The sequence below is a fragment of the Mauremys mutica genome, chromosome 1 (genome assembly GCF_020497125.1).
Source record: "Mauremys mutica isolate MM-2020 ecotype Southern chromosome 1, ASM2049712v1, whole genome shotgun sequence".
NCBI lineage: Eukaryota > Metazoa > Chordata > Testudines > Geoemydidae > Mauremys > Mauremys mutica.
Genome location: NC_059072.1, coordinates 26,323,731 through 26,341,882, shown reverse-complemented (window position 1 = coordinate 26,341,882; position 18,152 = coordinate 26,323,731). Strand labels below are relative to the sequence as shown.

At 39.2% G+C, this 18,152-nt stretch overlaps 1 protein-coding gene across 1 annotated transcript in view; it reads left to right on the top strand.

Moving 5' to 3' along the window:
- Window positions 1-18,152, top strand: part of RELN (reelin) — a 473,567-nt gene that overhangs the window by 193,359 nt on the left and 262,056 nt on the right. Inside the window, exons 5-6 of the mRNA XM_045031243.1 lie at window positions 5,829-5,861; window positions 8,529-8,607. Of these exons, the coding sequence (XP_044887178.1) occupies window positions 5,829-5,861; window positions 8,529-8,607 (112 nt within the window). The remainder of the gene's footprint in view (window positions 1-5,828; window positions 5,862-8,528; window positions 8,608-18,152) is intronic.

Genomic DNA, 18,152 nt, shown 5'->3' with positions numbered 1-18,152 from the left:
TTTCCTTGATTACGGTGGAGTAAAACTAATACATTAATAAACACTTGCCAAAGCAAAATCATGCTGGCAAAGGATTAGACCTGCTGAATTACATTACATAGCTCTAGACGGGGTAGGATAGTACAGTATAGAAATAGTAAAGATTTTGTAAAGATAGCTAATAGTATAGTACTCTGGAATAAGGAGAGTATCAGTGGATTAGAGGAGTGGCTAATGTAGTTGCAGCTAACTAGAGAAGTGTCATAGATAAGGCTATGTTTGTCATGGGTATTTTTAGTAAAAGTCACAGACAGGTCACAGGCAGTAAACAAAAATTCACAGCCCATGACCTGTCCATGACTTGTACTATATACCCCTGACTAAATTTTGAGGTGGGGAGGCAGCCCGGGGGTGCCATGGGTGCTGCAGGGGAGCGGGGGTTGGCAGGGCTGGCAGGCTCCCTACCAGACTCTGGGCCTCCTCGGAAGTGGTGACATCGCTCAGCTCCTAGGCGGAGGCGCAGCCAGGCAGCTCTGTGTGCTGGCTCCACCCCAAGTGCTGGCTCCACAACTCCCATTGGCCAGGAACTGCGGCCAATGGGAGCTGTAGGGGCGATGCCTGCAGGCAGAGGCAGCGTGCAGAGCCTCCAAAGTAAGCACCGCCCAGAGCCCTTCCTCCCTCACACATCCCAATCCCCAGCCCTGAGTCCCCCACCCAAACTCCTGCTGCTGCTGGGGGAGAGGGGCACAGTGGCCCAAGACTGCCCCAGGACTGGTCGGTGCAGCTGGCCCAGGGGCTGCCTGAGCTGCTCAGGTGGCCCCTGAGCCATCCGCACCAGCCACAGCAGAAGTCACGAAGGTTACGGAAAGTCACAGAATGTGTGATTTCCGTGACCTCCATGACAAACTTGCAGCCTTAGTCATAGGACCATAGAAATTAGAGATGGAAACAGATTATTCCCTGCCAGTGCAGAATTGTCCCTTTGATGCATAATTTCTAGCTTTGTCCAATCTAGTGTTAAATGTCACACATTATGGGGTTTCCACTGATTCCTTAAGGAGCCTACTCTTTAGAGATATCACTGTAGGGAAGTTTATCCTGAGATTCAGCCCAAATTCTCATTTTTCTATTTTCTTCCAGTCACTTTCTACGATATTTACGCAAGATGTGCTCGATAGGCTGATTTTTTCGTACATTGAAACATAAATTGGAGGCTTTTCTAGGCACACTTTAGTATTTTATAAAACTACACGGAGGGCTTGAGTTCAGAAATGACACAGAGTTCCTTGACTTGTGTGTCCATGCGAGTAAAGCAATCCTAAGGCAACATAATCTGGAGGGAAAGGTTCAACCTCAGTATTTAAACAGTTGTTTATAGTAAATAGAAAATATTGGCTGCAGTCTGAAAAAAATAATTATTTTTTTTATTTTGTTCTTCGTCAGACTGCTAGAGAAAAAAAGAGGGAGATTAGCATCTTACATATTCTTCACAACATACCATGAGCATCTATTCATATGCCCCTTTGTGAGGAACTGATGTGCTGCAGCTAACAGTCCCTGGATTTGAAATTCTGGGCAAGACATTTTCCTAGAAGAGCTGATGACCCAGTACCTCACTTCCCCTTTTGATCTAACAGAGTCTAAATTTGTTAGCTATAAAAGCTCAGCACAAAGTCCATTCGTTTACTGAGGATTTTGCTTGTAAAAGCGAGGATTATGGGCGGCTCCTTATAGTAGGCTTTGCCTAGCCTGTTTTGAGTTATATACACTCTGATGTTTACTTGCTGCTGTAGACAGGCTCTGAACCTTCCTGTACATGTCATTTTTGCCTACCCACTTTCAGGTGTCTCTAGTCTGCACTGGTGGGACATAGTCACATTTAATTTGTGTTATGTTAGCAGTTCAGTTCTGGGTAGTGCTGACTTTTATTTAGCTAACATGTCAGCTACTGCAGTTTCTCACTATCTTATCTCCCCTTTCCCATTTCTCTTCTCTCCTGTTCATCCAAAACACTGGTTCCTTTCCTGATGATGTAATAACATCTTCCCCTTACTTGTGTCTTTGTGCTGGCTTCCACTTGTTGTCCACATAAAATTCAAACTGTTAATTCAAAGGACTCTGTAATTCTGTCCTCTCTTATATATTTGACTTCATTGGCTCCACCACTCCCTTTTATTCCTTTCGTGTTGTTCATGATTGCAGCACAGTTTCCTTTCTCTCCTTCAATCACTCCTTACTATGTGCCTTCTGCAATGCTGCCCCCTACACTTGGAAAAGGTTACCGATCATTGTATGGCAAGCCTCCTCCTTTTCCTTGTATTGTTCTGTATTGTACCTGCTCACACCTAAGCACTATTGGGCAGTGTGACTCTATTCTTTGCATGGCACAATTCATGTGTGGTAAAGCACTATCTAGGCACTATGACTATTTATTATTTATATTAATTATTATTTAAATAATGTATAATCAACTCATTTACATAGTTTTTAAAAAAGAGAATGCCATCCCCATCGAAGCTATATGCATTTTTAATCCACACACATATGCCATATACGTTTCAAGCTACCCACTTGAAGGGTCTGAGGGGGATTTGTTAACTGAGAATCACACTTTTAAATAAATATTAAATACTCTTTTTTTCCCTCTCATTTGTCAAGTTTATTATAGTTTATGATACTTTGAAAAAATAAGTAGGAATTTTTCATGGTTCTATATTATTACTTTGTTTTGGAGCATATGCTATTTTGTTGAACTTTAGTGAAATGACTTGAGGAGACTTAATATGCCTCTCAGCTGTGCAGTATCAGCCTGCGTATAATTTACATTGCTTTAAAATAAGTAATCCTTTGGACTGATAAAAAGGGAAGATTTGAGAATAGCTAGAAAACCACTACAATCAATTCTGTGTGATGCTCCAAATTTATAACATTTTGGGACCTTAATTATAATACCTGAAGGTCAAAACAGTGCTGTATTGCAATAAAATATAAAATGTAATAAAGAAATTATTCCTGGGGAGATGAAAGTCTAGGTTCATCACTCATTAAATGGTAAATTCATAGCCCTTGTGTAATTTGTCATCTTTAGCTGAGGAATTTGAATGACAAATTAGGTGAAGGGATACCTGAGGCAAAAATACATAAGCATTTGGATACAGTAGAGAAGTGGTAAATGTAGTCCCCCTCAACAATGTTTATTTGTCACAAAAGTATTTTGTTCTACATTTAGTGTTTGTCTAACTCCACATTTTGTTTTTGAAATTAATAATTAGTTGTGCTAATATGCATAATTATCATCAGTTTGGTTTAATGGGCAGTCCATTGTTACAACTAGATTTGTTTTGCAGTGTGTTGTGTATATAATTGAAAAGCCTGTGCTTTTATTTTATTGAGCCTCTTAGGAACCTAATCCTGAATTCCTTGTCCACACACAAAGAGATACACCAAAGTCAATGGGATTTATGCGTTTAAGGCTATGTTTACACTTGGAGCTTGGGGTATGATTCCCAGTTTGAGTAGACATACTTGTGATAGCTCTCATTGAGCTAGTGCACTAAGAACAGTAATGTAGCTGCAGGTAATGCAGGCACCAGCAGGCAGTGGCATGGGCTCGCTGCTCTGAGTATGTACCAATGGGGTACAGTCAACTAGCCCATGACACCACTCACCGCTGCCCATGCTACCTTGACTACATTACTATTTTTAGACACTAAGATTGCACAAGTATGGGCATTTGAGCTGGGAATCACACTCCCAGCTTCAAGTGTAGATGTAGCCTTGAGGTTTGCAGGATTGAGCCTAGGCTACCTTTTTACTATTTACATAATTTAAGATAGCATAATTTTTTTTCAATACAACATTTTTCAAGACATCATGGCTGCATTCTCATTTACAATAAGGCTCATTAACAGGAGCTTTAGAGTATGTCTACACTGCAAAGGGTCCCTGGAGGGCTTGTTAGTCTGGTTTTTAGCTCGTGTGGAAGCCTGTACCACCACATCCACTGTTGTTATTAATAATATAATGTAATATAAATATTATATAATATAATATAAGGAGATATACCTATCTCATAGAACTGGAAGGGACCCTGAAAGGTCATCAAGTCCAGCCCTCTGCCTTCACTAGCAGGACCAAGTACTGATTTTGCCCCAGATCCCCAAGTGGCCCCCTCAGAGACTGAACTCACAACCCTGGGTTTAGCAGGCCATAGCTAAATTAAAGTTAACATGGGTATGCCTATCCATGTTACAATCACACCTTCACTTTGCAGTGTAGACATAGCCTAACAGTGAATGAGAATTAGGCCTCCTATCTTCATTTTCAGTTTAGGGTCTATCTCTCTACTTGGAGCACAGAACCCATTTTATTGGTTTGCTCTCAATAGCTAATGACCTGTTTAAATTCAGATGACACTGGGGAGAAATCCTGCTCAGCCAATTGATCACTACATCAATGGCCTAATACTACATTATCATAATCTTGTGTCAGTGACCAGCAATACAGTGGCTTCTAAACATCCGCTTCCCCAGCTGTGTCCTCACAGGTATTTATTATCTACTGATGATCCTGCATCTAATGATGTGGGAAAGAAAATGGCTACAATGTCAGTGACAGAAGTCTTGTTCTCAAGTATCAGAGGGTAGCCGTGTTAGTCTGGATCTGTAAAAGTAGCAAAGAGTCCTGTGGCACCTTGTAGACTAACAGACGTTTTGGAGCATGAGCTTTCGTGGGTGCATCCGACGAAGTGGGTATTCACCCACGAAAGCTCATGCTCCAAAACGTCTGTTAGTCTATAAGGTGCCACAGGACTCTTTGCTGCTTTTACAAGTCTTGTTCTGAGTCTGACCATTTATAGCATAAAGTGTTTTTTAATCCATACCATATCTGTACAGCAAATGAAGAAAGATTGATTTTCCTCTACCATTGTATCAGCAAAGTCCCAATCTGCAAAATTTTTCCATGTGCTGAACAACTTGGTTAATTCAGGACATTTCTATAGTAAGAGTCAAGCTCTTCTTCTCTGCAAGGAGTTTTCTACATGCTTTCTGGATAAGAATGCTCAGATTCAGCTGCCTAGTCTGTCTCTGTGGTAGGAGGAACAAATGCTGAATCTTCTCTGGTTTAGTTTTGGATTATCATTACATAGTGTTAGTAAAAGATCAAAATCTCATAAAATTTTTAAATTTCACATAGGCCACAACCATGCACTGGATTTTTAAAATATATTTTATTGTATGATGGAAATCACAGATGGAAAAGACCTATGAAGGACATAATTCTGCAAAGCACTTAAGCACTTACTTAATGTTAAACGTATTATTGCGTGTTTTGCTGAATCAGGGCCAAAGTCAGCCCTTATAATATTATTTTGCAATTCTTTGTACAGTATAGTGAAGTTTAAATGACCCAAGAGTGCGTTTTTTTGCTTCTTATCATGGGCAACTATTCCATAATCTAACAGATCTCAATCTCGGGAATTTTTTGTTGATAGTCAACTTAATGTTTTCCTGTATTAATATCTTCCAATTATTTCTAGTTATGTCTCCTAGCCCCACATTAAAAATATTCTCTCTTTGTCTACAGGTAAAACTGCTTGTAACTGTTATTTAGTGTACTTATTGACTTTTCTTTTAAGTAGAGAACAATTCTACCATCATTTTCTAGATGTTTGTTTTTATCATATTATTTAATTTATACCCTGTTCTTCATAAATTAAAACTTCAGTATAATTGACTTAATAATATGTATGCTATTACAAGATATTTTACACTGTACAGAATTTAAATACAGTATTTAATTCCTATTTTAATCAAAATTCACATATTATATGTCTTTATTTTCCTCAGCTCCAACAGAAGCCTCATTGCATCCTCATCTAGGTATGTGCTAAAAGTGTTTACTATTATTGTCATAACTTGAAATCACTAGTTTTTTTATACATAAATAACCTGTAAAGTCACATAGAAATTGTTGCTTTGGGGAAATTCAAATAAATATGAGACTCATTTAAAAGGGATCAAATTAAATCTAGTTCTGGTTGGTTTGCTATTTATCATGATTTTTTCATTGCCACTTGCTTATTGGCTCTGAGTTCTTGCAGCATGAATACATTGTGTCTCATAACTTTCCTCTCTAATTATAGGCTAGATTATCAGTTTATGATTTAGCCTGTAGTAAGAGATACTGTGCTCGTGCACCATCCCTGGAGCAGCCCGGTAGGAAGATTGTGCACCTGTTCTTCCTGCTGCTTCAGGGAGGGAGCGAACTACAAAAGATCTATACATGAGGAAGCGTACAACTCCTAACCTGCTGCATTAACTGTGTTGCTGGGTAAATTGTGGGAAGGGTAGACAAGACTCCGTCCACTCCCACTCCTTCCAATCCATGTGGCATAACACACTGGCACAAGGGAGTAAGGGGCACATTAGCCTGCTTATTACTCTTTTATGTCAGCACAGGAGCAATAGGCCACTGTCTGGCTTTATGTGCTATGAAAACAAATAGAAAAAGATACAATTGTTCTGTGTTCTAGTTGAATTCCTGATCTGACTGAATATCAAAACAGATTATTTTCTGACTAGTTTTGTGTGTTCTGTTTAACACGGTTGAGAGATGGTGTCACTCTGTGCCTGTCAAGACCTCAAATAGAGCTTAAAAAAGAGAGACCTCCATGACTATAAGGCTGTGTCCCCCAATGTTCAGTACTCTCCAGTGATCATACTTATTTGTTGCTGGCTTTAAAAAAAGTATTTTTGGATATGCCCACAGAGTCTAATTATGATCTCATTTGCGCAAATGTTAATCAGGAATAATACCGCTGAAGTGATTGGAGTTATACTGATGTAAAACCTTGTGATGTCAGGATCAGGCTTATCATTTCCAAAACGTTTAAAATGTGGGAATGCATCGAAGGCTTTTCCATCATGTGTTTATCAGTTTGGGCCGGATTCTGATACCCTTGCTCCTGCTGAGTAGTACTGTATTCCACTGTGGTCTCATTCACTTCAGTGGGACTATCTGTGGAGTACTACACTATTCAGCATGACAAAGGGTATCAAGGATATCTGTCCATTTATGTCAGCATAACTTTTCCAAAATGACAGAAGAGAAACGGTAAACATAAAGGCTGAAAACCACAGAGAGTTTGATTTGGGCAGAAATATACTGTATTTGGTCCACAAAGCAAATCTAGGGGAAAAACTGGTGTTCAATGCTTATAGAGCAATGTGTAAAAAAAAATTTACATCACTAGCTATTAATATACTCCTAAGTACCTTCACAGGAGACTAAAAATCATGGATTCTGATTCTGATCTTACTTACTCTGATGTAATCCAGAGTAACTCCATTGAACTCAGTGGATTTACACTGTTGAATAACTTGTGTCATGCCAGAGTCAAGTCTATGGACATTAGAGATGTAAAATACCTGTTAGATCAGGGTGGCCAACCTGTGGCTCCGGAGCCGCATGCAGTTCTTCAGAAGTTAATATGCTGCTCTTTGCATAGGTGCTGACTCTGGGGCTGGAGCTACAGGTGCCAACTTTCCACTGCTCAACCTCAGGCCCTGCCCCCACTCCAGCCCTTACCCCAAGGCTCCCACCCCTTCCTGTCCCCTCCCCTGAGCCTGCTTCACCCTTGCTCCTCCCCCCTCCATCACAGAGCCACCTGTACACTGCAAAACAGTTGATTGCAGCAAGCAGGAGGGCAAAGTGCTGATTGGCAGGGCTGCCGGTGTGCTGGAGGTGGCGGGGGTGGGAGAAGGCTGATGGGGGTTGCTGACGTATTACTGGGGCTCTTTGGCAATGTACATTGGTAAATTCTGGCTCCTTCTCAGGCTCAGGTTGGCCACCCCTGTGTTAGATCATCTAGTCCAGGGGTCGGCAAGTTTTCAGAAGTGGTGTGCCAAGTTTTCATTTATTCACTCTAATTTAAGGTTTCGCGTGCCAGTAATACATTTTAACGTTTTTAGAAGGTCTCTTTCTATACGTCTATAATATATAACTAAACTATTGTTGTATGTAAAGTAAATAAGATTTTTAAAATGTTTAAGAAGCTTCATTTAAAATTAAATTAAAATGCAGAGCCCCCCAGACCGGTGGCCAGGACCCAGGCAGTGTGAAAATCAGCTAGCATGCCGCCTTTGGCGCGTGTGCCATAGGTTACCTACCCCTGATCTAGTCCATCTCTCTGTCAATGCAGGAATTTTTCCAACTCTGTATTTAGAAACAAGATTCAGTGTGAAGGGGAGTTTGGAGCACAGTCCCTTAAAACATTTGTTTTGAATCCTATAAAATCTGTTTATGTTACATCCAGAGTGAATGAATTGAGACCAGACCACTACCATAAGAAACTTTTCCCCAGAAAATCCTGCATTACAACACTTATATGCTTAAAGCTGATGTTTGATTTATTAGGTTTGTTCTTTTTACATTACAATTCTGAAATACTTTTGCTCTAGGTAAGGCAATACATTGTCAGGTTTGGTTAGCAAAATGGACCATTACACTGGAATTCTTTCCTACAGTGCTTTATTTCTTTTTTTTAGCTGAAATGCATAGTGACAGCATTATCCTACGAGATGACTTTGACTCTTATCATCAGCTAGAATTGAATCCCAGTATGTGGTAAGTTTCAGGTCTCTCCTTCCCTTTACATTTGTTTTAGGAAGTGAATATGCTTTGATTATTATTACGGTTATGTATTTGTATTATGGTAGCACCTAGGTGACTTCAGTGGGACTACTCAAAGTATGCAAAGTTAAATAAGTGTTTTGGTCTTTGCAGGATCACAATTTATATAAACTAAAAAGACAAAAGGTGAAATCTTAACCCCAATGGCAATCAATGGCAAATTAACATTGACTTCAACAGAGCCAGAATTTCACCCAAATGGTGGGAGAAAGGCTGTACAATCCCCATTATACAGGTGTGGAACTCAGGTATTGAGAGATTAAGTGACTTACCAAGGACATCTGTGGCAGAGCTGCAAACTGAACCCGGCTCTCCTGAGTCATAGCCCAGTGCCGTAGCCACCAAATTATTCTTCCTTTGAGTGGTGTCACTGTATCCTTAGTAATTTAAAGTTCAGTTTATATTTTGTGTGAAATAAAAAACATAGTTTTAAACAGATGCAACATCATTACCCATAATCAAGCAAATCCTTCTCCCACTGAAGTTAATGGGAGTTTTTCCTATTACCTTGAGTGGGACCAGAATTTGTCTAGATGTGTATGCACAATGTTATGCAGTGTAGCTGTAGCCAGGTCGATCCCAGGATATTAAAGAGACAAGGTGGGTGAGGTAATATCTTTTTAGGACCAACTTCTGAGGGAGTGGCTAAGCGTGTGACTTCTGTTGGTCCAGTAGAAGATATTACCTCCCTGACCTTGTCTCTCTATACATAATGATGACATTTATGCAAAGATAAATGTGAGATGGATGACATTGAGATGATTCACACTGTAACTTCAAATGAGGTAAGTAATTATAACAATTGTATATCTACCTTATAACTGGGAACAAATCAGCAATTATTAATAAAGCTCTCTTTTACAAGTGTATCCCAGAGATACTGCTACTGCACTTTGGCTCTTAAAGCCACAAGACTCCATTATAAATTCCCATTTTACAGTACACCATAGGCACTAACATGCAAATATTCTTAGATTGCAAGATCACTCTTGACAAGGGCAAACTACTGTATTGATACATAACAAAATGTTATATATATTTATCTATATAAAATAGTCTCATGTGTCCCTCATCCCTCAACCTCTACAGGTACAAACACAGCTTCATTAAGCCATTGTAATGTCACAATTCTGTCACTTAATAATGACTTGTTAAAGGGATGTCTTTCATGTAATGTCACAAACCCACTATCCGGTAAACAGGTATTTATATGGAACCAGGAGAGGAAGATTGGGAGCAGCATTACCACACTATCAGGGCCACACTATGATACCAAAGGGAATCATGGCACTAGCACAACCCAGTAAACTATAATTCTCCTGGGTACAAGCTAATATCCTATATTATAATATCAGTCTTAGGAGAAAGATTTTAAGTATGAACATTGTCCAGCTGTACCAGAATAAAGACAGGATACACTGGATGTGGTTTAATTAGGCGTTAACTTTATTATTAGATGTCTGCAACTACCTGGCAGATAAAAGTGTATAGTGCAGGTAACTCCATGATCATTTCAATAGCTACCTGGGGGCTTCCGTCAGCCTCCCCTAATTTTTTTCCATCCTGGTCCCCAGCCAACCCACTGCTGGGACCTTACCATCCCCCCTGAAATGAGGGTTAAAGTGGGCTATAAAGGGAGCGGGGGTGGGTTGGTTCACGGCCATGCCAGTCTCAGCACCCCAACACACCCACCCCCATTCCGCTTATTTAACAAACAGCTCCTTTAAATCCTTTATCAAACCACTTATCTGATCACTGTATCCCCTCCCTATGGAGTACCTGCATTGGACATCCGCCACCAGGGGGCACCAGCAATTAGCTTGGCTGCCCCTTCCTCCCTCCAGTCCTTTATTTGGATGGGATTATTAATAACGGTCCCTGCCATTTACCGCCCCATTCAGTTAATACTACTCACCTTATAGGTTGTGTTTCCTTCAAGACAGAGAAATATTTTGGTGGGTTAACTTGTTTTGTTCAATGAAACTCCTGACAAATGCAAAGCTTCTTTCATGCAATTCAAATTCTGCTTTTTATCTGATGAACAGTGATTGCTTTAGTTCTATTTGTGTTTATGGCTGGTTCTGAAGTATATTTTCCCTGTTGGTGATCTGACTTAATTTTTCTTTTTTTATTACAGTCTGCTATGTGTTGTTTTCCTCCTGTCGACATCTTTCAGAGTTTTACCTTTTTATGTATCCAGATTGTAGTTTATAAGAATTTCACAGATATCTGTCTGTTGCAGATATTTTTTCTAATGCTATCTTTTTTTCTTTTTGTTACATTTTGTATGTTCTCCTTTAGAATTCTGGGCAGATGCAATGAGAATCTTGAATCTCAACATATAAATATCTCATTTTTCATGGGAATGGATAGATCAGGGGCTTTATAATGGGATACAGAGTAGCAGGCAATGAAGATAATTTTAGTTTCAGTGTGTTAAATAGACTTAAAGGAAAGAAATGAGAGAAGGCATTATTTCCCCAACAGATGTCTCATCACTCACAGAGGGCCTAGCTACTGGGAGCCTCCATAACTTATTTATTCACTGGGTGGGCCCTATTCATAAATTCATCCTTGCTTCTTAGAAGTCTCAACAGACAGGCCATGGACTGAACTCCAGTCCCCTAGATTTGGTCCCTCTAATAACCTTGAGACATATTGGTGTGTCAGTGTGTTGGGACTTTGCACTAGTGCCATAGCTGATATTTGGATAAAGGACTCTAGTCTTCATTGTGATGTCTATCTCATACAATACATCTGTCCAATGGGCCCTGATCCTTCACAGGCCTTTTGGTACAACTACAAATAATAATAATAAGCCTGACACCTTTCAGCAACAATAAATTAAGTTAGAAAAAATGTAAGGGGAAAAGAGTAATTCTTGTAAGATATCCTGCACTTTGCTGCATAGAGGATTTCTCCAGAGACACTCCCTTCAGTGAAGACCTGCTTAATTCAGAAAGCTCATTCTTCCTTGACTGTGTAGCTGGAGTTAAGTCAGGGATTACTAACCGTTTATGCCAACTACCCTAAAATCGCATTTTTCCCCGGCAGCTGGTGAGATCCTCTCTTTATCACAAACAATTGCTGTAACTGCAACTGCAGTATTTCCAGTCCCATTCTTTCCCTGATTTGCTCTGCTCAGAATGTAGTAGCAGCTGCCTTGCATGCACAGGATACTCTAGTGGGGGCTGGTCACTAGGGGCTAGTGAGACTAAGCCCCACTAATAATTAGTTGTAGCCATTATTTGTGTAAAGATGAAAAGAGGTTTATCATGCTTTCTATTCTCTATTCTTCCCAAATCCCTAAATAGCAACTCTGACTTGGATGTGCTTGATGCTGCCCCAGCCATCCAGAGTGCCTTCGTGGCATGTACAACTGCAGCCAGGGATGCATAGTACAAGTGCACAGATAGGCCATTTCATGGCTATGTGTGTCTAATTTTATGAGACCTTGTAGAAATTGAGCATGTCACTTCCTCACTTGTAGAAGCCTCACATGAAATAACTGTATTTTATCCTGGAGCATTGGACTGATCTGGCTGTTACTGCCTATTGATTTATATCTCCTCACATGTGTTGGAAAGGGATAGTGCAAGTAAGATAAATTTCTATACGCACACCAAGACTAAATAAGGGACGTTACAGCTAGTATTTGTGTACTCTTTATAGCAGTGATAGTGACCCTATGGCACAACATTCGAACTTTCCCTGAGGAGAATGTTATAGCAAAGTGCTAAATAACCAGAACAGGCTACCAAATTAGAAAGCAGATCCAGAACAACATTTTTTGTTAACTTAAGAGCAATGCTTTAACTTCAACACAAGAAAACTGGAGAGAGGAAAAACCTCTACGATCTATAAATTAGTCAAGAACACCTGCTGTCAGTGATCTATCCTGTGCTGTACAAAAGTTCTCATTCAAACAGTAGGCTGCTCAAAATAAGCAGCATACTCATGGGTACATTCAGTAAATTAAAAAATGATTTAAAATAAAAGCTGCTACTGGCTCAAGTCCAGCAGCTCTCATTACCAGCATGAAACTGTGTTTCATCTCAAATCCCATCAACACTCATAACAGCAATCACTTACTAAAAAAAAAAACCCTCTTAGAAGATGACATGAAGAAAAGCTGAGCATATGAAATCAATCACTAAGAAACAGACTCCAACTCTTATCCATAGCCTGTGAGAAATGAAGTGTTCAGGTATTGTGATATTTCCAGTGGCGAAGAGGTGGATGAAAGTTCTGTGAAAGGAGACAAAGGTCCTAAAACGATCTCCAAATTGCAGTAAAGCCAAGAATGAAACTTCAAAAAGATTTATGTGACAATTTGAGATGTTTATCCCCGTTACATTTCTAGGATCATAGAAGACATGAGGCAATATAATGTCAGCAATCTAGTGTAATCTAGAAGGAAACAAGGAGCTGGTAGAAAACAAGATGACAAATGGGGACAAGGTATCAACAGATGTTTGTCCTTCAGCACAATGAGAAAAGAGAAGAAATGAACATAGGCATTTGTAGAGAGCAGAGGAAAGCAATGTGAGCTCTGCAGAAAAGACATCTAGATGAACATGTATCAATAGTGACACCAAGCAAAAGAAATGAAGAGAAAGTTGAATGAAGACATAAGGCAAGGAAGTAGCTAAGACTATGCAAAGGGACACACCTAGCTAGGACAGTACAAATGGTATAAGGAATTAGCATTACTGTTTGCACCAAGAGGAAATGAAGCACAGCAAATTGGAGCGTTCTTATTTCTATACATGCAAGAGGATAACGATGATCTAGAGAAATACACATCAATTATTTTACTGTCCATATATTTCTGTCAAGCTGCTGAGCAATTAACTCTGGAGCAATATATTTCAAATGGAACATGAAGATTTGGGATCAGGATTACTCATACTTCTTATGAGAAAATAATCCTAAAGAAGATGAATGATTATTAGGAGGACAGCTATCCAGAGTTCTTCACAATATATTTCACAGATGAGATTACGGAAGAAAAGTATCTGAGCAGCTGAACCACTTTATATTCATAGTATCTTAGAAATTAGAGAGAGAAAAGACCAGTTAGGTCATCTAGCTTATCCTCTTACTCGTGCATGAGTATTCCTTACACTATATTTATAGACAATGCTGCCCTGCTATACATACATAGCAAGGGTTCATGTAGGAGCTGAGCTATGAAAAACAAAAACATGGGGACAGAAAATAAAAATAATGCTTATAATCAAGTAGAATAATCATATCAGCAACGTAGTTGAGCAAAAATGGCATAATACATTTACTTTGCTGAGGTTACATGAAGTTACATGAAGTTGATATAAACGGAAATGATTTTGTTATTTAAAACAAGTTGTCTACAGAAGAACTTTGTGTCACAATATCTCTGTCAGTTTATCCAAATTGTACATAAATATATTTAGTATGTGATCAGCAGTGACTGACTGAATGATGGATTTTCTTGGTAATCTGGATGCAGTCAGAAACCACGTGACTTTAATTGAGAAGGGTAATACTACTTTTCTCTTTTATAGTAAATCTCTTATGAGAATTTTGAAGTACTCGATTAATATTCATTAAGTCTCAAGATAACCCTCCAAGTCAGGTTAGTATTATCCCAATCTTAGAAATGTGTGATACTGAGCCACAAGAGATGTTTAAGCCAAAATTTTCAGAAGTGTCTGCTAATTCTGGGTGCACTAATTTTGGGATCTTAAACTTGAAACACTTAGAATCTGATTTTCATAGATACCGAGCACCTGTAGCTTTCACTGACTTCAAATGGAGCTGTAGGTGCTTAGCACCCCAATAATGGGCCCCTATATGCTTTAAATTAGGCACCCAGAAATCAAGAAACTCAATATTAGTGGACACTTGGGGGAAATTTTCACTTTAGTAACTTACCCAAGGTCATAGAACAGTAAAGAGTAATGAAAACGTATCAGGATTCCTGATGCTCAGTCTGGCTTCTGTTAATTTCCCGAATATACTGATAGCTTCTGGATTGTCTTATTTTTATTATGGAATGGAATAATGAAACTCACAAATAAAGAAAACAGTTTGATCTGTGTATTTTGTGGACACTAATGTACTATTATTATAGATATGACACCACTCCAAGCTGGTCAAAAATGTCCAAAAGTCCCCTAAAATTGATTTTTTCTTATTCCTATCTTCTACGCATGCTGGAATCCATAGACATGATACATTCTTTTTCAGAAGAATCATTGGAAAGACACAAAACAAATATTCTCTACCTTCCCTTCCTATGCCTTTCTCCTGATAATACTCTGACTTCCCCTCATACACTCCTTCCCTGCATTTTAAAGAAAAATAAAATTATAAGCCAAATTCAACCCTGGTGTAAGTGGACAGGAATCATAATGAAGTCAATAGGAGTTGCACCAGCTTACATAATTATTCCGTCATAATGATTTATTAAGCTGCAGCAATATGAATTGCTAAGAGTACCTTAATGTGATTGTATAGAGGAAAAACTACTTTCTTGTATAATATCTCACATTGTTTTGGAAAACAGAACTGAACCTGACCTTAAGGGGAGATGAGGTCATCTTTGACTCCTGTAATGGACTTTGGTGAAACAAAGCCAGCCCTACAATGAATTGATCCAGGGCCAAATGTGAAGAGATTGAGAATAACAAATCCAATCAATAATTCACCACATCCAGAAAAAGCATCTGAAAATATAACATCAATCACTCAGTACATCTTAACACTCATAAATCTGCAGGGCACTGTGTTCTCACAAAGTTGTTCTGTTCTTCAGAAAGTCAGCTACAATAAAGAACCTTATTTCAGTTACCTCAGGAGAGTTCTCATGGGAAGCCAGAAGAACTGATAAATGACAATGTGCGGCTGCATGAAACACTAACCACCAATTCACCAGGACTCAGAACTGTCTTCATGTGGATGAACAAGCATTTTATATATATATGTATATATATGTATATAGGAAGTGGATCCATCAATAGCCGGATAGCTTGTTTTCACTGGCCCATAACTCAGAACAGACAGCAATTTGAATGTCTTAACTACTGTGCCATAAACAACTCCATGTGATGCTCATGGACAGTCTTTTTGCCAACTGTGCTTATAGCCATCTGTTGGGATAGCGTTATGCCTGCTCACAAGTTGATCCAGGCTGAAGCACTTGTGGTAATGATGCATAAGTTGAACATTATGAGAAATCATCAGTCTATGCAAAATGAGTTGGGAAGGAGAATTGTATCATGATGAACATAGGATAATGACATCAAGAAAAGAAAATGGTGGATGCCAGGACAGAGTTGCATTGGTTCTAAAGCCAAAGGTAAGCCAGCCTCTTATGGCATTTATCTACTGATATGTTGAAGGCGAGATTCAGTATCAAATCCAGTGCAGCTATAATAGTACAAGTATATGTGAAGTCCTCAGCAAATCTCTGGTGAAAGAAGAAATGACTGTTGACGAGACATGTAATAGTATATAAAGTGGGATTACGAGAGTGACTGAACAAGTATTGGACTACAAAGAAACCAATTGGATAATGGTTGAAGTGCTGCAGTTGCATGACAAGCGTAGGATGATGAAGGAGAATAGGAGGGTGTAAGTCTAAGAGATGAGTACAAAAGGCTGACCAAAGAGATAAAACAGAAAGCAGAGAGAGACAAACACCTGGATACGCGAAGCAGAAAATTGTGTGAAGAGAAGTACAACACAGTTGTATCACAAGATAAGAGAACTGAATGAGACATATGAGGTGAAGATGTCAGCGATGAAAAACAATCATGGACAAGTAATTGAGGATGAACAATCAAAGAATAAGCAATGGAACGAAATTTTGAACAGCTGTACAATGTGCAGAACCAGAGTAGGTTGAAGTGGTCCTGGAGAAACTTCCCAGCACAAATGAGGGACAGCAGATATCAAAATTCTTAGAAGAAATAAAGATCCTGATAGAAAGTTTGAAAAAGAAAAAGGTGCTGGGAATTGACAACCACAGAGCTGCTGCACGCAGGTGAGGAACATATAGTAAAGGTGATGCACAAGCTGTCCAGCAAGATTTACGAACAAGAGCAAATGCCAAATGAATCGAGGAAGGTGATAATAGAACCAGTCTATAAAAAAGGAGGTAAAAGTGAATGCAGGAACTACAAAGGAATCAGATTACCAAATGTGCTGGGAGAAGCATTCACCAAGACATTGCTGAGGCGAATGAAGAGATAGGTAGATGTGGCACTTACAGAGGAACAGGCAGGATACAGACCAGGATGAAGTACAACAGATCAGTTATTTGTGATAATACAGATATTGGAGAAGTACATAGAACACAACTGAACCTGTTGCAACTACTTTATGGACTTCAAGATGGCTTTCAATAGCATTTATCAGAAAGAGTTGTAGCAAGTTATAAGAATGTATGACATGCCCAAAAAACTGATCAAGCTGACAGAAAATATCTACAACAAGACAGTGTATAAGGTGAGAGTACACAAGAAATGGATGGAATGGTTCAGGATGACCACAGGAGTTAGACAAGGATGCATGCTATCACCAGATTTGTTTAACTGAGTACTGGGGGCAGTAATGGCTGTAGCATTGAGAGATGAAACAGGAGGAGTCATATTATGTGGTAGGACAGAGCATAACTTTAGATTCGCAGGTGATATTGACCTCACTGCATTGGCCAAGGAGGATTTACAGAGAATAAATGACAAGGTAGATTGGGAAAGCAGAAAATTTGGCTTGAAGATAAAAAGAGAGAAGAAAAAAAATATGACAATTGGAAGACAAGAGAAAGAGGTAAAGATCAAACCTTGAGACAAAGAACTAGAACCTGGCGGAAGAGAATACTTGAGAGTTTAAAGAGTACAAAAATAAAAAATGAAGAGAGAAAAAATGGCTAGGGCAAGAAATAAAGCTGTTACAAAAGAATCAAGAAAGACGACTGCGATGGTTTGGACACATGTCAGAAATTTCACTATCTTCAATATCACTTTGACTTATGCTCACCAGTTAAAATAATCTATTTCTACACGGGGTCTGGGTGAATTACCCAAAAAACATTTCAGTTTAAATTCCACATTAGTCACTGTTCCACTGGTACATTTCAGCACCTGGTCTAACAAAGATGTTGCATGTCAAGAGGGAGACTCTCAGCAGGCGTAGAGATTCCTACTGGACCTCCGTCCGTAACAGGTGTAGCATCTGTTAACCACCTAGTCTATCTATCACCCACAGGTGTAACCACATCCTGTGTCCCAATCTTGAATCCTGTGTCAAAATACAGAGAATATCCCTGATCCCTGCACTGAGGTACTCTGGGCACAGAACCAGTGGATATAAATGGCAAAACCTGAAAATGAATACGAGTCTCATCCCATTTCTGCTCTAGCTTCCACAACATACAGTTCCTCCCTATGTGTTTCACAGAAACAGGGTCTTCAAATTCAAAAAATATCATATAT